General features: G+C 31.4%; 1 protein-coding gene across 1 annotated transcript in view; it reads right to left on the reverse strand.

Moving 5' to 3' along the window:
* Nucleotides 1–4,537: 4,537 nt before the first annotated feature.
* DIP-epsilon (Dpr-interacting protein epsilon) overlaps nucleotides 4,538–23,996 on the reverse strand; it is a 289,178-nt gene continuing 269,719 nt past the window's right edge. The window contains exons 8-9 of the mRNA XM_017621291.1: nucleotides 11,057–11,194; nucleotides 4,538–5,293 (exon numbers count right to left, since the gene is read on the reverse strand). Coding sequence (XP_017476780.1) covers nucleotides 4,803–5,293; nucleotides 11,057–11,194 — 629 coding nt within the window. The 3' untranslated portion in view covers nucleotides 4,538–4,802. The remainder of the gene's footprint in view (nucleotides 5,294–11,056; nucleotides 11,195–23,996) is intronic.

A 23,996-nucleotide genomic window follows, 5' to 3' on the forward strand; every position in this document is an offset into this window, starting at 1 on the left:
AGGATCAGGTGTGGCGATTTAAAGTGAGGTGTGGTGAGTTTGTGTGCGGTGAGCAGATTTGAAGTGAGGTATTGTGAGTTGTGGTAAAATAAGTTGAGGTTAAGGTAAGGTATTAATTGATCAAATTTTCCCTAATTCATAAGGTATTCAGTTTGTAAGCATTAAGCCATCTACTAAATACCTTAGTACTTTAGTGAAAGTATTTTGCATCTCCAAAGTACCTGAATACTTAAGCACTTTGTACCAGAGTATTTTGCGCCTACTAGATATTTTAGTTTTTTGAACTTAAGTATTATCAAAAAGCTTCTAAAAAACCTAAAGTATTATTTACTTGAGTGTTTACCAACCCCCAAATTCCTAAATATTTTTCCTAAAGTATTTAGCAATTCCTAAATATTCGATTTTTTTATTGAATATTTAGACATCTCCAAAATCTAAGTAATTGAGTATTTAGTACCGAAACTGGTAATTTAAATACAAAACTACTTAAGTATGCCCATCACTGATGATATCAAGGTGGTTCATGCCAGGTTCACATTCCATTTCAGCCCCAGGCATTGCAATTTTTAACACTAATCAATACTAATTGGATTCCAAGGCAAAGGAGCTCTTCGAACTTTCCCGAAATATCCTGTCCAGTAGTACTTCTCTATATATAGTGTGTAGCACAAACGATGAGATACTTCTTACCATTTTTTAATATTCGCCATTCGTTCTGTTTATTGGATAGAATTATGAAGCCGCCTTCTTTAAATTTTTTGTCCGTTTCATATCTTCACAGGTACTCTTCGAACAATATATGTACAAATGACTCCAAAAAAGCCAGAAGAGCCAATCTGCATAATTTTTTTTTTTTTTTTTGTTGTATGTCAGCTAGGCTACTCCAGCTCCCACGGCCTCACATGCATTTTTTTAAATCCCAAAATTCATATTGACGCCAGTCATTATTTAGTTTTGTATGGTATTTATTTCAAATTTATTTATTTAATTATACATACATATGTCTCTATATTAACGGTTATGTTCTTGCTTGATTTGATAATATCAGCGCTCTTGATTTGAATGTTTCATCAAATGCACGACATCACTATATAGCAATAGCTTCTTATTATTAAACTAAATGCAATAAACTTTAGTAACTGCTATTTATAATAATTATATATTTATGCCGTATTTTTTCTTAAATTTTATTACTCTATTTATTTATATTTTCAGCATTTCTCTATGCATGTATACATATATTTGTATATATGTAAGTAGGTGTAATCTGAGTTTGGCCTGTTTTCAATTGCTTAGTCTAAGTTCTTAGCTCACTTATGTACATACGTACTCACGATTATTCATATACATTTTATTTCAACTAATTTGGTTTTATTTTTTATTTTATTTTAATATATATTTAATTTCTTGTATTATTGTTATAATTATTCAACCATTAGTTTTATGTATATTTTTTTATTTTTTATTTTGTTTTATAGTTATTTTTAGTATATTCAATCAAGCAAAGCTGTGCGCCGCAAACATTCACGCGCGGTTTATGTTTGTATAACTATTCTTTTACCTAATTTCAAAAGTACTAATCTTGCATGGTCTGCAATGTTACGGGTTTGTTACTGCAGTGGCATGTCTGCGAATAAGTATTTTTATTATTTTATTTTTGTTGCCCAAAACCAGAATATGAATAAGTTAATTAAATACATGCGCCACTAGTCCCATAGTATTTGCCAATCCCAAAATCATAATTATAAATATCTAAAGCATGCTTAGCATTGAAAGAATGAAGATGAATTGATAACTCTATCATAGTAATTAATATTAGATGGGATTAGAAGCGAAAGGAATAAAGAAAATGGAACTTAAAATGGAGTAGATTTTCGGGCTGATTTCTGAAAAAAAAAAAATAGAACAAAACGTAGTTTGCACTCAAGTTATTATAAACTGATATTTTGGAGCAATTCACCTTCAATGTGCGATCGCCTTTGAGTAATAAAGGTCTTCCATAAGATCTCAAAATAGCGTGGGTAAGGAAAATGAATTCCTCCGGGTTGAAAAGACACGAGAACAGAACGATGATCCGTTAAGAAAAGTTTAGTACAAGTGTAGTGAAACTATGAGAAGTTGGCTTAAATTAAACGAAAGGTATTAGTTTGAGCCCTAATGAATGATGAACATTTTATAATCGTCACATAGTATAACTTAAACTACATATTTAGCTTTCCCTATATTTACTATAAAATACGCAAGGCAAGGCATATTTGACTGGGTCATAAAAGGCTTAAATGGTTGCCTTAAGCAGAGATGGTTATGGTTATGGTGAATTAAGGGTGAAAACTTGTTCCAATGGCTAAGAGTGCAGGCTATTGCCCACTTGTTTTTGAATCCAGGAAATGGGCTAGGCTCGGGAAAAGTTCAATACCCGCACCACGTCTCCACATGTAATTAAGTGCACTCCAACTCATTCATTTTTCATAGATACCCAATAGAAACCGCCATGCAAACGCCTTTAATCGAGGAAAGAGTCACAAGAGGTAGCTTATAACTTCCAGTGAAGAAGACCAGATGCATTTTAATAGGACGGCAGACCAGTTTAAAGTTCAATTCGCATTTTGTAAAGTACAAACATTCAGGCGGTCCATCATATTAAGTGACCGCAATAGATTGCTCCTTGGATGTGCATCCTAACAGTAGGTAGCATCGAAGTTCAATCACTGGTACAATATCAACAGCTGATTCATAAGTTATCGATTATAATATCGCAAAAAACTATGGATATTAATGTCGACAGAATTTTTAAATATAACTCAATGATCTAACGATAACAGTATTTATAAATAATCATTCATGTTATCGATATATGCATAAATTAATATCTCGATATATATTGCATATCGAAAAATTTGCAAAAAGGTGTGGCAAGCAAAAGAATACAAAATAATGTATCGATAGTTATATCGATAAATATGTTTAAAGCTAAAGCGATGATCTAAGGCTGAAGAAGCTGGGAAAAGAATAAATAAGTTTGCTATTAAAAAAATAAAAAATTGATTAAGTAACGTCAGTAGTAGATATTGATAAATGTATCGATTGACATATACCGATAAATTTGTATATCTATAAGAAATGAGGCAAGGAAAAGTATAAATAAATTTTAAAATTAAATTTATTATTTTCGAATATGAAAAAATATTTTTCAAATCCATAATATTTCAATAACACTATCGGCACATGTGTATATCGTTAACAAATTGATAATTTTCGATTAGAATATCGAAAAAAAAACTATCGATAATTATATTGAACGAATTTTTGAATATAGCACAATGATCTAACGATAACGGAATTCATAAATAATCATTGAAGTTATGGATACATGCATCAATGATATATGTATATTGAATATCGTTAAGTAAATTTGCAAGAAGAAAGGCAGTCAAGAAAAGTAATACAAAATAACTAGTTTCCAATATCGAAAAATGTGTCGATAACTATATCGATAAATATTTTTAAACATATCGCGACAATCTAATGAATACAGTACTCATAACTAATCGCTTAAGGTACCGACAAAATTTGTTTATCTATAAACAAATGAGGCAAAGAAAAGTACAAATAAATTTGCAAAAAAGAAGCAAGCAAAAAAAATTAAAAAATTTTTTTTCGAATATGAAAAAATATATCGGTATAGATACGTATTAAAAAAAAATAACTTGACTATGTAATGTCAGCAGCAGATATCGATAAACGTATCCATTGAGATATCGATAAATTAATCGAATAAGATATCGATACATTTGTATATCGACAAACAAATCACAAGAATCAAGGGAATCAAATTAGAAAATAATATTGCATGCAAACCGTAATCAAATTTTAAGCTGCGAAATCTATATTGTTCACAAAGGTTTTTCAAAAATTTCTTTTTATACATAAGCACTTTCCCAAAATACTGCACTTTTAAGATTTTTTTTTAGTTTTGTATAGACGCCCGATTTTTTTTAGAATGAATTCTTAGCTAGTGTAGATATTTTTAATTATTTTTTTATTTTATTTTATTTTAATTTACTTTATTAAGTTTTTTTTTTATAATTATTATTTCCTTGGGACTTTATATGTTACATATACATACAGTGGTTACATATACATATATTATTTACAGGATACTCTTTAGCATAATTCGTTCATTTTGTTGTTGTTTTCATTTTGAAACAATCGGCACATTTATTTTTTGGCATTGTCGGTCATTCAATGTAAGTGTGTTCAAAACTGAGAGAATTTTCGACTATAAAATGCAAGAAAACAAGAGCAGCCAATTCATTAATGATTTCAATGAGATGCGAATGAAAATTCAAATGAAAATGTTAGATGGAAAATTATAATTAATTAAATTAAAAAGTAATGATATGTCACATACATAAATAAAAATAATGATAAGCAGTAAAAAATATAAAAAATGTAAATAAGCACCAAGCTTTTAAATGCAAAAGCAAAATTATTATAAAAACTACAATAAAAAGCAAAAAGCAAATGCCTACTTACATACACATGTGTGTATAAACATACACCTCACTCTGCAACCAATTCCATGCAGTTGTTACACATTTCACTTTACTGGTTTTAATTTCATTAATGCAAATTTCACACATATGCAAACATAAATATGTATGTAGTATGTAAAATGTAGATCAATATGTTAGTGCGCGCGTGCGTGTGTCTGTGGTGATTATTTGGTTTGTTTGTTTGTTAGTGAGGGTGTGCAAAAATTTGATTTTTCGCTACATGCAACCGAAAATACGTAAGCGCTCTTACGCCTGTTTATATGCTATGCTTATGCTACGCGTATCGTCCTCATCATTGCGCTGCAAAGGCATTGGCATTGTTGCCTGCGTGAGCGCCATCTCAATTGTAAGCTCTGTATGTATTGTTTTGTAATTTTTTGCACTTATTACTATGGCAGCGGCCGTTCTTGCGGCTTTTGTTTGCGAAGCTGCTGTTTTTGTTATTATTGTTTTTGTTGCCGTTGCCGTTGCTGTTAAGGTTGCAGTGCTCAGTGTTGGCTGCAGCCACATCGTTGCCAGCATGCCGGCAAACGCAATTAGCATTGCATAATTACAAAATATTCGTTGTATGAGAGGTGTGTTGTTGTTGTTATTATTGTTGGCATATTGCAGCCACAATTGCGTTCTTGCAGCTACACTTTTATCCTTTGTCCAGTCATATCCTTTTGGGTTTTCGCCTGTTAGCTTCTGTTCTGATTTTCCAATTTCATTCAGATTTGATTGGTACTTCGTGCCCACTGAAATGGAAGGAAACAAAGGCCCGGTTATTTGTGGGTTAATTGAGAGTAAAAAAAAAAGGTAAATGCAGTTTTCATTGCGTTTGTTTTCAATAGATTATTTCAAAGAATAAAATTTAACAAACATGGAATTGAATTGCAGCCCTTTAATTAAAATTATTCAGTAAAACTTTTTTAAATCTCCATCGTCTGACATTGTGATACACATCGTCCTTTAAAGTACAAAACCGCGTATCAACAAAATGCAATGCAAGATAATGCAAAACCGCGTATGTGAGGTTGTATAAATTATTTTCTATTCTAATATATTCTAAATGCTGAAACTAAAGATTTCTTAGTACCGTTTCGTTTGACATCCATATTTTAATATTTCTTATAACTTATTTGCAGTTTAACTAAATTCGACTTTCAAACAGGTGGCAACCCACTTAGAAATATTTTCAAACTAAAACTTCCTCAAATTACTTTCGTCAGACGCTCATACATTTGAGTATAAATCACCCAATTTCCTTAGTTCAATTAGTATTTGAATTTTTAAACAGCTGGCAACCCTCCGATATGTAGCTTGAAATAAAGAATTTTCCAAACCATTTCGATTTTTATACCCATATTAAAAGGGGAAAAATGTTATTAATAAAAAAAAAAACATACAACTTTGCTGCACATCTACAGTCCAAGCCGTTTAATTTGACACATTTTTGAAAATCGAATGAACGGTGCAGATCTGATGACATTCACAAAAAATATGCCCTTTCGTATTATACATATGTATTTACCCTTTTGGGCAGCTGACTAAGTCAATTGACATTTTGACCAGTTTTGGCGATTTTTTTTTTTGCTTATTTTATGCTTATAATATTTTAACAAAAATTTTGCACATTACATACATTTCAATCTTCGTAAAAAAAATGTATAAAGATTAAACAAACTTTATCAATTATACCCAAAAATTTTATACATTTTATTAAGCAACAATTTATATTGAGCTCGAGACCGTTTTAAATGAAAATTTTTATTGTGGAAAAGCAACAATAATTTGAAAAAATGGTAGAAGTGATAGCTATTTCGGAAATCACCACATTTCCTCATCAGACTTCTAACAAATAACTTAAGGACGAGCACCCCTAAAAGTTTTAAACATTCTAAAAATATAATTATTAGCAAAAAACCAACAATACCAACAACCACATGATCAAGTGAATTGCAGCGGAATAGCTGCGCTTGATTGTGTTGGCATAACAAAAATGAAAATAGTGGAAATAACCAAACGATAATTTACAAGGCGTCTTAGCACGGTGCATAGGCAACTGGCTGAGTCAGTGGGATCGTCGGTTCGAATCCTACTGAAAGAAGTCTGATGAGGAAATGTGGTGATTTCCGAAATAGCTATCACTTCTACCATTTTTTCAAATTATTGTTGCTTTTCCACAATAAAAATTTTCATTTAAAACGGCCTCGAGCTCAATATAAATTGTTGAACATAATTGTTATAAAGGCCAAAAAAATAACAAAAACAAAAACATTTTATTAAGCTTTTTTTTTTAAATTTTAAGTTTACAGTTTTATAGCGCGTTAAATTTTAGTAGGTTAAAGAATGCTCGACAATTAATTTTATATGGAAGAAAATTCCTAGCAGCGTCAGCAAAAAAGATTACTAAACATCAACGCGATCATCCAGCCTCTTGAAATTTGCACTTGAACCAACTAAAATTTAATGGGATATACCTAAAATTTTTCTAAAAATTTTTAATATGAAGTTTCAAATTCTTGGGTGTAATTGTTGAAGTTTGTTTAATTTTTATAAATTATATTCGAAGTTTAAAATGTGGATGTCCTGGTTACGTAATGTGCTAAACTTAAAAAAAAAGGAACAGTCTAGCGTTTCGTTCTGGTCTGCAGGCTGTATCGGAGATACACCCGCTAAATTTAAACGTAGAATACGTGGTATGGTTAAGAGCATATCCAAGTCTAAAACGAAAGCACACACTAAGAAAAAAAATATCGATAGTAAAAGCGATAATAATATCGGTAGCAAAATCGATACAAATATCGATAACAAAATCGATAACTAAATCTTAAAAAAAAACGATTACAAAGTCGATAACAAAATCAATAAAAATATCGAAAGCAAAGGAGATGGCAATATCGATAGAAAAATCGATAAAAGTATCGATAATAAAACCGATAAAATTACCGATGAAAAAGAGTGATACAAATATCGATAGCAAAATCGATAAAAATATCGGTAGCAAACCCGATAAAAATATTGATGACAAAAGCGATAATAATGTCGACAAAAAAATCGATAAATATATAAATAACAAAATCGATAACAAAACCGATAGCAAAATCGATAGTAATATCGATAGCAAAATCCATAATACAATCTGTAACAAAATCGATAAAAAAATATCGATAAAAATATCGATCATTATATCGATAATTTCCGAAAATATCGACAGCAAAATCAGTAACAATATCGATAACAAAATCGACAAAAATATCGATAACAAAAGCGATAACAATATCGATAGAAAAATCGTTTATACAATCAAAAAAAATATCGATAACAAAACCGATAAAAATATCGATATCAAAATTTACTAAAATATCGATAACAAAATCGATAATTAATCGACAGTAAAATCGATAACAAATCGATAACAAAGTGATAACAAAATCGATTAAAATATCGATAAAAATATCGATCATTATATCGACAAGTTCCGAAAATATCGATAGCAAAATCAACAACAATATCAATAAAAATTTAGACAACAAAATCGATAAAAATATTGATAACAAAACCGATAAAAATATTGATAACAAAATCGATAAAAATGTCGATAACAAAATGGATAAAAATATCGATCATTATATCGATAAGTTCCGAAAATATCGATAGCAAAATCAATAACAATATCGATAAAAATTTCGATAAAAAAATCGATAAAAAACCGAAAAAATGTCGACTATTATATCGATAAGTCCCGAGCATCCCGAAAATTTCTAAAATCCAGAAATAGTTCCGAGATTGAGTCTCTGTGCCTCTATCTATATCCTTTTCTCTACAACTACCTTTATTTTAATCGTTCTTCCTCTATCTTCATCTATACTTTTATCGGTAACCTCATCCTAATCTTTTTCTTTATATTTATCTTTGTTTTTATTTTTATGTTTATCATATTCTTCATATTTATTTTTACCTTTTCCGTTATCCTTTTCTTTATCTATGCACGTACTCACTTTTACTTTTATTCATGGATTGGTCATGTTCTAAGTGTTGTTTCACTTCAAAAAGTTTTCGCGTATTATGCATACATGTTTTCATACACATATGTATGTACATATATAATATATATAGACATACATCGATTACTAAAAAATAGAAACAGATCCACATTAACTGTAATCAACATATGTACGTATATATGTATGTATTTACATATGTACATACGCTGCGATTAGGTTATAAATAGTGCGCCCTCTGTTTATCAAAAGCCGCATTACATACGCATACATACTTTTTGTCTCCCTCCCACACTTCCAACGCATGCACGTGTTTGCAAAATGATGACGAGGTGATTTTGTATGGAAAATCATTTATGCCCATATATTTGAGTCAAATAAACATACCTAGAAGATATCAACCAATACTTCCCATATACCAAACGAAAGGAAAACTCTAGAATTTTTGATTAAGGAAAACAAAAACAAAATCATTCGAGCGGGTTTCCAGCATCTTGGTAATGAAAAAAATTTACAAATTTTTTCAAAAATTGTTTGCCTTAAAATGCTCAATATTTGTTGAATTTATATAAAATTTGTACACGAAAATATTTCTCCTACCCCAAAGAACCTATATCCAGAAAATTAAAGTTATATCTGCCAACCATAAGTTACTAGAGTACTTTAAAGGCTCAAAATTGACCCCAAAATAAGGCAATGTTTACTGTTGTTTTTACGACAGAAACCGAATTAGTTACTGAAAAAAATGAATCCGACGATAGGTTTGGAATTTTATTTTTGAAACGCCACACTTTTCTTTGAAATCGCTTCATTAGTTCTCGCGCAATAAGCGTTATCGTGAAGCTCTAAAAATTACAACTACAACATTTCAGCATAGCCGCCATATCGTAAGGTAAGACGTATTCTCCGTCAAAAAGTAAGTGCGCCTGGGCCATACTGGCGAAGTGAAACCTACATTACATATCCACCCTGCAAAAAATTGTGACTAGGTTAAATACTAGTACAGGACTACGCTACCTTGTAACCGACACTAGTAACTAAAATGGTCCAAATATATGGAGAAAATTTGGTTACATTACCATTGCGATGTCATTGGAACAGACCATCTCTGGTCCAACGCTGCAAACATGGAACCACCTAGGCAACTACGCCTTTTGGATCATAGCAACCGAACCATATTGCCGATGGGCCACGAAGAGGTGGTGTTTACCATATATATCTGTTCTTTACGTACCTGGTCCTTTTGCACATACTTTAAAACTACGACCCAGTGGACCACGTGGTCCTCTAATTTTTGCATGTTAGTTTGTCTCATAACCAATATACTACACACGTACATACATACATACATCTACATTTGTTTAAGGTTGTATTTTATGAATTTTTTCTGTCTAAATCCCTACCTCTACCCTGTTCGTTGTAATTACACTAATGTTATTCTGTTTTCCTTTATCTTCATTTTTATCTATATACTCTTCTATCGATAACAAAATCGGACAGTGACACCCATAAAAATATCGACAACAAAACCCGATAAAGATATGGATAAGAAAATCGATAAAAATATCGATAGCAAAATCAATAATATCTATGATAAAATCGATAAAAGTATCGATAACAAAATCGATAAAAAAGTCGATATATAATCGATAACAAAACCGATAAAAATATCGATAACAAAGACAATAAAAATATCGATAGCACAATCGATAACAATACCGATAACAAAATCATTAAAAATATCGATATCTAAAAAAATCAATAAGAATATCGATAAAAATCACTTGTTTCAGCCCCAAACATTTTCCGTGTACAACTTCCGTTGCACCATTTCCGTGTGCAATTTCCGTTGAATTTGCCAATTTACACCCAACCAATCAACCGCCGCTACAGAAGTTTCACTTCAAAAATTATAAGCATTAAATAGACAAAAGAAAAATTGCCAAAACTTATCAAAATGTCACTTAATTTAATCAGCTGACCACAAGTGAATTTGTGTATACATATATGTATGTAGAAAAGAGAGAAAACTTTGCCAATTATAATTTCCTTTTCTGAACGCTCAAATGTTTAAGAACTCAAACATAGAAGCACTTTAAATTGCAAATTATTTATGTATGTCCATCACTGCTACATATACACATTAGAGTACATCATCGGTAATGTACATATGTATGTGTGTAGTAGTGAACCCTTGAAATTTTTGATCCATTTCATTTTCTGCTAAAATTTGTATGACTACTAATTCATAATAACTATTCATCATTCCTTTCAACCGATATTGTTATATCACTATTTCAAGCTTAAGTATTTTGCACCACACAAAACTGTCATACCATTTAGAGAAAGACACGTATTTGCAAAATTTGTTTGCATTAAAATAATCACAAAAGTATACATGTATAGTTGTAGCGTACTGCATGATGCTATTTTTTTTTTTTTTTTTACTTCTGCCCACTGTAAAGTTGTATTGCCCTATTTTGACTCACGTGCTGAGATTTATCAGAAACTTACATTTATCGATGACAATCACCGAATTTGTTGGCATCATGCCATAAATTGGCGTACTGAAAATATCCCAGGCTGGTGCTATTGTGGTGCGACGTGTTGTGGTTGTGGTTGGCGGCGGCAATGTTGTTGGCGGACTGGACACTGTAAGAAAAACAAATAAACAAAAATTTGCAATAAAGCTTTTAAATTTCTCTGTTATTTATAAAAAACAATTTCGATTAAGAAAGCAGTTAGAACTCCATGAATTTTTAGTGCGTTTAAATATATCAATATTTTATTAGGCAAAAATCACAGCTTTTATTGAAGTAGTTTTAAATTTTTGTTTGTAGTTGAAAATTTTGTCATTTTTTTTTGTTTGACACTTTGCAATATAAAAAAAAAAAAAAAGAATTAAGCGAGCAAAATCAAATGCTTGAAAATTTGCGGTTTAAATAAATCCCACAATATTTGGTTGCATTTAGTGGGATTTGCAGAGATTTAAACGCAAGTACTTCCACTAAATAAATCAACAAACAGCAATTTTTAGTGTTATTATTTATGTATTTGTCACTTGCGAGCACAAAAAATATGCAGCACAAATACAAATTACATACATATGTGTGTATATAAAAAGCTAAAAACCTATAAAAAAAAAAACAACTAAAAACATATGCACATAAAAATTGTTTTAGCTGGTCACTTTAATTTGTTTATTTTCGCGAAAGTATTTGTAACGGCATTAAAAGGTGCCAATATGCTGGCATATTTTCAGGCCTTCCGCAAACACACACACTGTAAGGTAAGCTGCATTGTGCTGCTGTTGTTATGGCTTTTGGTTTTTTTTTTTTTACTGCTGCTTGCCTTATTCTGCGTTATTTCGCTGATTTTAGTGGCTGTTCATGTTATTTATTGCCATTTTACTAACACTATGACACATAAAATAAAATCGTTAAACGTAAAATTATTGCCAACTAGAGACCTTGTGGAGCCCCCCCACAAACACAGCAACGTAAGCTTATTTATGTTGCAATATGAGTGTACATATACATACATACATACATATGTACACGCGCACACACCTACGAATGCCAATTGAAATTATAGACACTTTTATTCCTTCCAACGGCATACATTTAATTTTTCTACTGAAAATTTTCAGATTAGTTAAAAGGTAGGCAATTTTTTACGTTTTTGCTTTATAGCTTGCCTTTTTAAAACAAATAAATATTTGTAAATGCGCATGATTATTTTTTTTTGTGGGCTTAATGTATTCTCATTTCTGAAGATGAATGGATTTAAATAAAATTTTGCTGTCAGTTTTTGTGGATTGAGAATTGGTTCCTAAAATTATAATTTATACAGAAAATAATTCGTAAATTAGTTCTTTCTGAAGTTTTTACTATTGATATTTTTTAAATAAAATTTTATAACTTTTCTGACAATTAAAAAAAAAATTTAAATTGTGTTTAAAATATGTTTTGTAAATATCAGAGAACTGAAATGTATATAAATTTTTTTTCCGGCCGGCATAGTCTCTTATATAAAAAAATGTTTGTGATAGCTAAATAATTTATAAAAAATTATAGTTTAAAAAACTAAAAACTCGCTTTTATAACAATGTGAACTAAAAAGTAAAAAATAATTTATAGAAATACAGATTTTTCATTATTACGTAGTTACATCCTAAGCTAATAAAAGCGAGGTAAACAAGGAAAGCAATGCAACAAAATTTAAAAAAATGTTTTTCTGGAAAGCTAATTTTTAATACCTTCGTTTTTTGTTTGCTTGGTTTATTTTCAGACATTTCTGAACTCTCAAAAAATCAATTCTAATACAATGAAGTGCAAATTTCAAGTAGCTATATTATTCCGTTGATTTTTGACGATTATTTTTTTTTTTTTTGTTGACGTGTCATTAATTTTCTTCCATACAAAGTATGCTCGACAAAATGTTTATATGGAAGAAAAATCAACGGTACTTCAGACTTTTACTTTATTATACCAAAATTGAGAGCGCTACAAAACGGCATACCTGAAATTTTTCTAAAGATATTATTAACTTATGCACTGCGGGTCATTAGTACAGAACACCCTTTGTGGACATGTTTTTAAATTTGTAGAATATGCATAATTTTTTATAAAAAAAAATATTGAAAAAAGTATGCTATTCAAATGACTGGAAGTGTACACCAGTTAGAAGGACTTTTCCCAGCAGTCACAATTTTAAATATTTCTATGAAGACTATATTAGACTAAGTTTAAATGATAACGACAGCGTATAATATGTATGTACTTTGCAACACAACAAATCTGGCTTTAAACTTAAGAGTTTTGGCTAAAATTTTTCATTGCGTGTGCACAGGTATAATGGAGGGAATCTCGGTGTTTCACTAGTGTCAGATTCATTCAAATAATAGTGAGAAAGTGCTCAGAAATTGTTTGGTATTTTTTGGAATGATATTTTATAAATTAGTTATTTATCTGCATATGTTAAAAAATACATTTTACTGTTGATTACATGACCCACCAATCACAATGGAATGACCTTCTACTAGATGGTTTTTTTTTTTTTGTGAAGCTCTTATTTTTCTAAGGTTTTTGTAATTTTATGTAATTTTGATATTTTTCTACATTTCGGAATGCGGAACTTAGAAAAGAAAAATATATTAGGAAGACTTTTTTCTGAAATTCCTAAAATCATTTCTTTGTTTTTTTCCTAATCTCAAAGTACACGTGATTTCTAAAAAAATTACATTAGTTTAGCTACTTAACATTTAGTAAAAAGAACTATTAAAATTTATTAATAATAATAATAATAATAATAATAGATTGGCCCTTAAACATATGTTACGTGTTTGGCCGAGCTTCTCCTCCGATTTGTGGCGTGCGCCTTCATGTTGTCACACAATGCGGAGGGACCTACAGTTTTACGCCGACTCCGATCGGCGATTGTATTTTTATGAGAAGCTGTTTTTCATAGCAGAAATACACTCGGAAGTTTGCAATTGCCTGCCGAAGGACGACCGCTGTTAAGAAAAAAACTTTTTTCTATATTTTTTGCGATGTTGCTTTGGCCAGGGCTGCCGACCCAGGCGTTGCGGAGTGGAAGCGCGCACTGCTAACCACTACACCACAGCGGCCGATTTATTAAAAAATATTACATTTTTATACAAAAAAAACTTTAAGGGTTATTCTGAAATTTCTAAGCTTTTTCTTTATATCTCAAAATTCTCTAGCCTCGAAGTAATTTCCCAAAAATTACATAAATTTAACAAGTTAAAATTTACCAAAACCAGTTAGTTAGTTAACTATTTAATGAAAAACGAAAACACGACACAATTTTATTTCTGGAAATATAATTTTTCGGATGCTCTAATATATATTTATCTGATTTCTTGAAACTTAAATAACTGAAAACATTGAAGATCGAAAAATATTGATAAAAATGTTGAGAGTTAGGTCAAAGTGAATTGTTGTTGGAAGTTTATTTATTAAAATTATTATTTATTTAAAATTTAAATTTACATTTTTGAATTTTTGAATTGGAATTTTTAAAAATAAATTTTTTTTTTGAAAATTTTACTAAAATTTTCTTTTGGTTTCATGCCGTGAATTTGGTTCATAATCTAACTTTACATAATAAGAAATATTTTCCGGTGAGATTATTTTTAATTTTTTAATTTTTAAACATCACATATTTAAAATTAAGTAGTGCTGTTAAAGTTAGCTCTGGCCAATAACGTCTTTCAATGATTATCAAATAGCCAATTATTCAACTATCTGCTTACACGAGCTGCTTGAATTGACATTTACAGCAAACAAAGGTTATTTTTAGCTTGGTTTGGACTACACTATTCTACAGCTTAATTGTCTTCAACTTGCTGAATTTATCATACATATAATACTCACGTGTTCATGGAGAAATTTACTAATACAATATATTTACAAGTAGTTTATACACAGCGCTACTTTCATATAGTACTTATTTTATCGTCCATCGTTTCATTGAAGATTAAATTTTCGCTTGACAATGAAACTACAACAGCCACCACAAATGTAAATACATACTTAGGTACATGGACATGAGTGCTATCGAGCGCATACACCTACTTAGTTAGAGTGCAAACCATTGAACGGTTTATTTACGCAAATCCCAAATATGTATACATACATATATGTACATTAGGGTGGCGCAAAAATACATAGGAAAATCAACTTCCGTGGCATTGAATAAGCTTAAATTTTTAATAATAATTGTTCTATTATTTTAGAAAGGTGGCAACCCATTTCAAAATTATTTTTAAATATTTTCAAACGCTTTTACTATTGATGAAGAAACTTAAATATTTTATTGACCTTTAAATAATTTTGAAAATTCAAATATCTACATATAACCTACAGAAAAAAACGAGTAGAATGCAAAAAAAAATTAAACACACCCATTCAGCTGTTCGTGCATCATGTGGTTCTGAAAACATAAAATAGCTTATTTTAATATATAACAGATAGGATTACCTTTTATTGAAACACACTCAATCAAATTTTTAATTTAAATAAGCATCATAGTGTTATTTAAGACTTCTGAAGGGAAATACTCTAATCCGATCAAAAAATATTTATTTTTAACGATTTTATTGCTATTCTACAAAAAAAAATTTTTTTTCCCCATGTAAAATACACGTGCACTGCACGCACGAATAGATATTAACCGATTTCAAAATAAAAAAATAAGTGTCTCCTTATTTTTAATATTCTTCAGAACTGGCTGGTGGCTGGAGGCCCACCCTAGTGTACATACTCGCACAGTGTGTATAACTTCCCTGCCGGAAGTGATGATAGCATAAATTTAACTTTAATCTGCTTGTGCGAGGACTAACGCTGGCTATTAACTGAATATTTTTTTTCGAAAACAGCTAATAATTTTTTGGAGCGATGATCGAAAAACTTAGACATGGATACCCCTGCATTACGTGCAACTAACTTGTAACTAACTACTATTGCACATAAAATATCAAAAAAAAAAAAATTACGTGAGTTTTTTCAATTGTTATGTTTTACTTTATTTAACATTACATATTTGTTTAGTAGTTGTAATATAAAATTTCGAAAAATAATTTTTGAACTGCAGAAAAAAAATTAATTTTTCTACTGTGATATTTAAATAGAAATTTGTTTAAAAAAACAATACTCCCGATGACGTCTGCATGACTCCTGCATGACTTTACAGCTCTTTTTAAGTTGGTTTTGCCATAGAAAATTAAAAATGAGCTATTTTTTCGAAAAACCACCAAAAAAAATTTGCTACAAGTTGGTTATTTTATCAAATGATATTTTTTCACTGCAGGGTTGTGTTTATGTAATGTGTGTGTGTGTGTGAGTGTGTGTATATATAGCACGTTAACATATACATATAAAAACTATATGCATATACGCCATTGTGTATGTTTACTTTTATTACCCTTTTGTCTGCTTGTGGCTGGCGCAAATCGACGACTACTTTATGCCCCATCTGTGCCATTGTGCCAATTGTTCGACCGCTTGACACTGATTTTATGGCTGATTTTTAGTGTTTACCCATAAAATTTGCTACTTAGATGCGATTTAACAAATAACGAATCGATTTTTTGTCTGCCAAAGTGTCTGATCGAGCGGCAATTACTATTATGGGAATGATGATGTTAGTTTGGCATTGGTGTGTGGGTTGTGTGCGGTAGTTGTAAAAAGGTAGTGGCAACTAAAAGTATGTACATAGTATGTGTGTTATTGGACTCGTATATTAGCGGTATAATAGCTTTATTTCACAGATTTCAAAGAGAGAACTTGATTGTATATGCTTATCTTTTAACAGATAGTACTCGTGTAAATTTCATTAGGGAAGATAAATGAATAAAATCGTTTTTAGTGAAAACTTAAAAGTTAAATAAAAAAAGAGTTCTCTTGTTAAATATTACATCGCATAGATAAATCTACTGAAAGTACATGAGTAAGAGTAAAATCTTCTTTAATGAAAACTCAAAAATTTAAAGCGATTTATGTATGTATATTAGTATATAGTATATCTATCACAATGCGAAACATATATATACTTTTTTTTCATGTAAAAAAAAAAACAGACAACACTTGCATCTAGGGATCGAACATAACAATTATAATAAATAAAGCAGAAAGAGTAAAAAAAGCTAAAATTACCTATTACTCCTGACTTCTGCAAACGGGTTTTTGGAAAAACATGCGGCTACGTGAGCGGTTGTACGTCTGATATTATGCTACGGTTCCCTGGTATGGTGAACAGTCCCATGAAACCAGTATAATCAAGTAAACTAGGCAGAGTTCAGAGGGCCGCAAGCATTCCGACTACAGAGGCAATAAGAACTTCTCCTACGGGCGCCCGCAATGTTGTTACAAACCTATTTGCCAGACTCAGAGTACTGGCTATATGGAAATAAAATGCGGAGCAGTATAATTTCGCGATTGCCGTCCAAGATGAGTCCGGCTGTCGATTACATACGTCCTGGAGTTGAATTTCACAGACCTTTCTCCCAGTCGAGAACCGACTGGGACGGGCAACTTTATATCTCCGGCCAAGTACGGCTCTAAAATGGAAAAAGGAGTTGTTGAAAGCGTTTTCTCTAAAACCCTGCAATTAAGAAGACTAACAGCTTGTCGCCATTTTCTTGGATAACCAGGTGGCTATTAAAGCACTGACGTCTTCTATGTTCTAGTTATAAAGATTAACGATTTCATTGAACTGGAGGCTATTTCAAGGTGCTTACGGGAGAGCTATTCCACAAAAGATCTATGTCCCTGTTCCGTTTGGTATCGAAGAAGAGGGAAATTACAACTTTAAAAGCTGTCTAACGACATGTACATACGTAGTTAAGCGCAAAAAATACAAGAATTGCGCTGGCTTATGCATACCAGCAACCATGGGTGGACAACGAAACGAAAGGGCGCCCACGACTACAATGGACGGAAGATTTCAAAAGAACCTGTCTGCATCGAGATGAAGACACTCGCAGTCGGTCTCGGCCCAAACCGTCAAAAGAAGAAGAAAGTACATACACTAAGCTAACCTGTTTAGGTATTAGAACCAAGTTATCGAATCGGTAGACAGGGCGTATGAGTCACCGATGTGTACTAGTTAAAAATTTACTCATACGCCCCAACAAAAATAAGTTATATGCTTATCGCTAACTCCGAATGGTTAAATAAGCAAAAATACCGACAATTCATGCACTTGCTTGTGCTAAAAAAAAATCAGAGGGCCGAACTTTCTCATTTTCTAATTTCCATACTACTCCCCATAAAAATCTATTATGACCCACAACCATTCCACTGAACATCAACATCATTTAAAACGCCATAAATTAGCTACTGTATAATTTTCCAATATTTCATATTAACTTTTCAAAAGTGTGTTGAACAAAAAACTTTTCAATATTCAATAAGTTCCTATAGCAAACAATTTTTCGGGATAGGAAAATCACTACCTCTTCCAAATAACTTCTCGCACAAAAACTACGAAATCCTTGTGCTGACAGGAGGGTATTGAAAAAATTCCCTAGAGCTCTACGTTTTACAGCAAACGGAAGCATAGCAACAGGAAGGTACTTAAAAAGAAGCAGCATAAATTACGACAAAATGGCACTGCAGGCCAAATGGCATACGAATGGGTTTAGGTGTGAAAGTGCATTGATTCCTTTGCACTGCCATTCGTTTTGTTTTTGTTTTTCTTTACCCTTTTCTTTCTTTTCATAGCTCAACACCTCCTCATTGGCTACAGCTCAGTAAATTTAATGGCAGTACTGGGATATTTTCACAATCCACGCATTGCAACAAGTGAGAATGAGGTGAATGAAGGAAAGTAAGCGGGCAAGTAAGCAGAACCTGTTGGACTTGGTAGTCGACAGTAGGGTCACCATTGCGAGCAGGCAAGTATGTATGTATGTGCATGCATGTGTATATGCAAATAAAAATTTATTAAGTGTGTGTGTTGAAAAGAGCTAAAAAAGGATTTATTACCAGAACTCATGGTAGTGTTGCATCGAATAAGGAGCAGCGATTGGAATAAATGTAATAAAATAAGTAAAATGCCAAACGGCAACGTTGGCGACGATGTGGACATAAAATGCGGTATAGTGGCTGAAATAAAAACAAACAACGAAAAATCTTCAATTGAATAGAGAAGGTACAATGAAAGTAGGGGCTAAGTGGTGTAAGCGAAGAATTGCAAAGTTTGGAGTGAAGTACGGGTGCTGCTGCTGGTGCTGAATGTGGTGAGAAATATCGGAGACAAGGCTTAATATCTGCTTTAAGGTCTCGTAAGCATCTGAAAAATGCAATAATGGAGTGATGAGTTAGCTTAAGAGGGCCCAAAATTAAAAAAAAAAATAAACAAATTTACAAAGCTGCTGATATCGATACTAACGTACATATGCGCATGTAACAATATCAATAGCGATGTTTTTAAAAACCTTATTGTCGATGGTTTATTTCCGATCAATATAGACTTTTTTATCGACATTACTATCGACACTGCTATCGACACTACTATCGAAATCTGAGATCGATACCTACATACATACATGTAACAATAACATTACCTGTGTTTATTGAGATATTTTAATTGGTATCAGTTTAAATTTTTACGCGATATGTTTATCGATAATATAATCGAAATGTTTATCGATAATGCAATCGAAATTTTTATCGATAAATTTATCGATATCGATAAGGATTGCATTATATTCATATTCGCTAATTTTCAAAATGATTTCTACGACCAAAAAAAAAAATTGTCGACTGAAACTTCAAATAAAAAAGGAAAAGATAATAAAGAACGATAACTACTAAGCGCTATTTTTTGTCTAAAATATCCGGCAAGTATCTGAATTTATAAACTTCTCCATAAAAATTGTAAATGTAGTTTGCACTTCATTGCGTTCTTTTTGGTTTTTTGCCATCCTTAATGAGGTGAGTCTGTTTCGCAACTTTTCAAGCCTTTCAAGTGCGCTCAAGCTGCCACAATATGTGGCATATCAATGATACTAAGAGTTGGAAATAAAAAAAAACACAAGCGTATAACTCAATGGACTGGAAGAACTGAGCGCATTTTCAATTTAAAAACAACTGCTAGAAGCAGTTTGTGGCTGACAGTTAACTGTAAAGAGTAGAGAGATACGTACATAGGTACATCAAACGCAGGTAGTGCACAGTGCAAACATATTTACACACAGTTAAATTTGTATGTATAACAAAAAAAATGCGTATGTAGGTTTCACTGTATTTAGCTTCCCGTTATGCATAAAAACTGAATGGTTTATCGTTTAATTGCTTTACGTTTTTACCAGTAACCGCTGTGTGACACTCCACTAAATCGTTGAGGTTTTTTATTCTCCCCTCTTTGTTAACTTTCCCTTTACATTGGTGCTACATATTGTGGTTGGGCAAAACTCATTGCTCAACTGCCGTTAGGGATAATTGAATTTTTCCCTTCTGTGTAGTAAGCTTTTATCATTTATTTTTTCAATATATAGTTTATCTGGCATTAACAAAAAAAAAAAGTGAAGAAAAAATGGTAGAAATGGATCAATGGTAATGATGTTCGCCAACCGCAAATATGTTCACCAATTAACAAATGAAAAAAATGTTTGAATACATATTGCAGTGGCGTATTTTCTATAAACTTGGTTAGACATATGCACGTACATATGTACATATGTAAATATGCAGTTAAGCATCTACACACCTGTACTTGAAATTTGTAGGAGTTGAACAAAAAGTCCACAATCGAAAAAAATTAATAGCAAGTAGATTAACTCTCATTAGGTTTATGACAGCTATTTGTAAAATTTGAGACAGCAAAAAGTGAAAGCTTAACTGGAAATCTTAGCTGATTAGCATTTGTTTAATAGGAAATACTTCGTTTCAATTAAAGTAGTCAAACAAAATAATAGATTACGTTAAGGAATCATAAGAACCTTCCACTTGCAAAGCATGAAAAGCGTAAATAGGCTTTCCATGATAAAAATAAAAAAGAGCAACTAAGAACTAGTTTTCATTAGCATTACTTTTAATATACCACTTCTTAAAGTGATAGCCTCCTTGGCTTTTAGAAATGATGAAAAGTTTAGTTCAACAGAGCAGCTTGTATTTACGGCGTGCCTTCGAATAATGAATTCTGCTTGACAGGTTAAATGGGCCACGTTCTCCACCTTTCCGAGTTTCAGTCAACGAATCAAGCAATAGATTTATAAATTTCCACCTTGCGAAAATAAAATTAAAGGACCCTCTTTTATTTTATTGGGTCGCTTGTTGAGGCATCTATGTACATTAGGGTTGTGTCAAACATGCATGTGAAAAAGTAAAGTCGGAAGTTTTATGCTCTCACGCCCTAAGATTGTTTATATCGAAAAAATATACCCCTACTTTTTTTTTAATTAAAAAATATATTTAGAGGTCGCTCAAAGCGCTCAAAGTTTTCTATGCATTTTATATGAGGAAAAAAACTTTTTGCAGAAATGATATGGAATTCTTGAAAATCAATATTTTTCGATCGGAAAACTCTGTTTCTCACCAGGAGATTCCCAATAATAATACCCAATTATTTTCTTAATAATTTTTTCATAGTAACAAAATATATTTTATAGGTCAACTAAAACACCAGAAAATGCAATCTTTAGTATTTAAAAATTTTAAAATAAAAAATTTGCTATTAATATTGTAAGTATACTGAAGAGAAGCAGAGTCTCTCTATCGAAAAATATTGATTTTCAAGAATTCTATACCATTTCTGCAAAAAGTTTTGTTCCCCATATAAAACGCATAGAAAACTTTAAGCGCTTTGAGCGACCTCTAAATATATTTTTTATTTAAAAAAAAAATAGGGGAATATTTTTCGATATAGAACAATCCTGGGGGGTGAAAGCAATAAAATTCCGACTTAACTTTTTTTTTTTGGACCGCCCTAATGTTCATACATACATAATTATTTCGCCTATTCTTGGGAAGTAAAATAATCAAATACGCTGATTTCTGTATGAAAGCTCATTGCATATCCAATAACTAAGTCAACTTAAATTTTTTTATTTATTACGAAATCACTAGATATATTTACCAAATTCGTATCCGAAGACACTGAATCCCAGAGATTGGGAGCAATCAGATATCATAAAGTTAAAATCCCACGCCCTACTTTTCAGGCAATCGGCGCTCAATCTTATGTATAGTAAAATGACCTCAAGCTCAATAAAAATCGTTTACTATGATTTATTATACCAAAAAATAACAAAAAACGAAATTATTTAGGTATAAAAATTGACCCAGTTGAATATCTTTCTTTTTTTTGTTCGCCCGGATGGCTTGAATGGAAATAAATTTAGATAGTTGCCACCTGTTTGAAAGTTTGAATTGAAGTAAATCGATAAAATAAAGTAAACAGTCCAATGTGGGTGTCGCGGGAAAGAGGTTTAAGAAGGCTTACAGTTGAAAATACTTTTGAGTAGGGTTGCCACCTGTTTGATAAATTTTATTGAATTTAATTTAATCGATAAGATAAGTGAAATATACAATACGGGTATCAAACTAAAGAGATTTAGGACATTTTCGGCCGAAAGTATTTTCGAGTAGGGTTGCCACTTGTTTGATTTAATTCAATGCGATTGACGAAATAAATGGGTGTCAAACTAAAGAGGTTTCAGAAAGTATGCTTTCGAAAGTACTTTTGAAGAGAGTTGCCACCTATTTGAAAAATTTATTTAAGTTCAAGTGATACAGTATTTTAAATATTAAAATATGGGTATCAAAAAAAAAAAAAAGGTATTGGAGAAATCTTACTCAAATTCAAAAAGCCTTTGAATATTTTTCGCGCGCAGTATCACCAATTTTGAATTAGTAAACTTTTGAAGAAAGTGCGCGTGTTATATGAATGTTAATTAATTTTGCATGACAAAGTCTATACTTTCTTAATATGTAACTTCGAAAACATATTGACTACCATCCACATTCATAAAAAATAAAGAAGACGTTAAATGCTTTATGAATCGAGCATATTTTATTTAAAACTCACTTTATAAAGCTGTTAAAGTGCCGTTTTCTCAAGCAAGTTTTAAAATTTAGCTGCCCTTCACAGCATTTTTTTTTTTTGTCGAAAGGGCAAATTCGTTTTAAAACCTACTTAAATAAATGACCCTAGATACATCTATGTTCTTTTGTATGGATGAGTCCAAAAAAGTTTTGGGAATGTGTAATAGCACAAATATGCGTTTCAGGCGCAGCGAAGCGTATGTCGTCGTGAGCGCCGAAACAGCAACGCCAAATGTGGGTTTCAAACTGATGAAGCCATAAGTAAATTTTGCAAAATTGGAAGAAAATTTCGATAGAGAACATTCCCATCTGGTGAGAACGATGAGGGCGATGAAGAATCATTGCACTTTCAGAGAAAATAAATATCAAGCCACACATAATTACGAAAATTTAGTTTTAATGAATTTTCTTATCCAAAATCTTAAATTATTATTCATTGAAAAACAATTTCATTGGGGCAAAGTCAATCAAGGAATTGTAAGAAATAATATAGAAGAAGTGAATAAAAAATGCCTAAATTTGTGAGTTACAAAATTTTTGTCACCGATACAGAATTCGACTATTACTGATTGCCGTAGATCTTTGATCACACCATTCTACCACTAGTGGACAATGAACGTTGGTACAACTTTTCGCTCTGTGAAACTTCTAGCATTACCTGTTCTTCTTATATGTTTATATTTGAAAAGAAAAGAAAAGTCCTTCCCTAATGTTGAATCACAATTAGCCCATATTCAGTTAAGTGAGGGGAGGATCTACTCTTCACACTGTTCCTGAATTAATTAAAAGTTCACTAAAACGTACGTGAAAATTGAAAAAGCAACTTGTTTCGTTACGTAAAGGAAATCCATTTTCACTAAAAGCGTATCAGCTTATTTTTG

This window comes from Rhagoletis zephyria, unplaced genomic scaffold (genome assembly GCF_001687245.7).
Source record: "Rhagoletis zephyria isolate East Lansing unplaced genomic scaffold, Rhagoletis_zephyria_1.1 Rzeph_scaffold_00041, whole genome shotgun sequence".
NCBI classification, from domain to species: Eukaryota; Metazoa; Arthropoda; class Insecta; order Diptera; family Tephritidae; genus Rhagoletis; species Rhagoletis zephyria.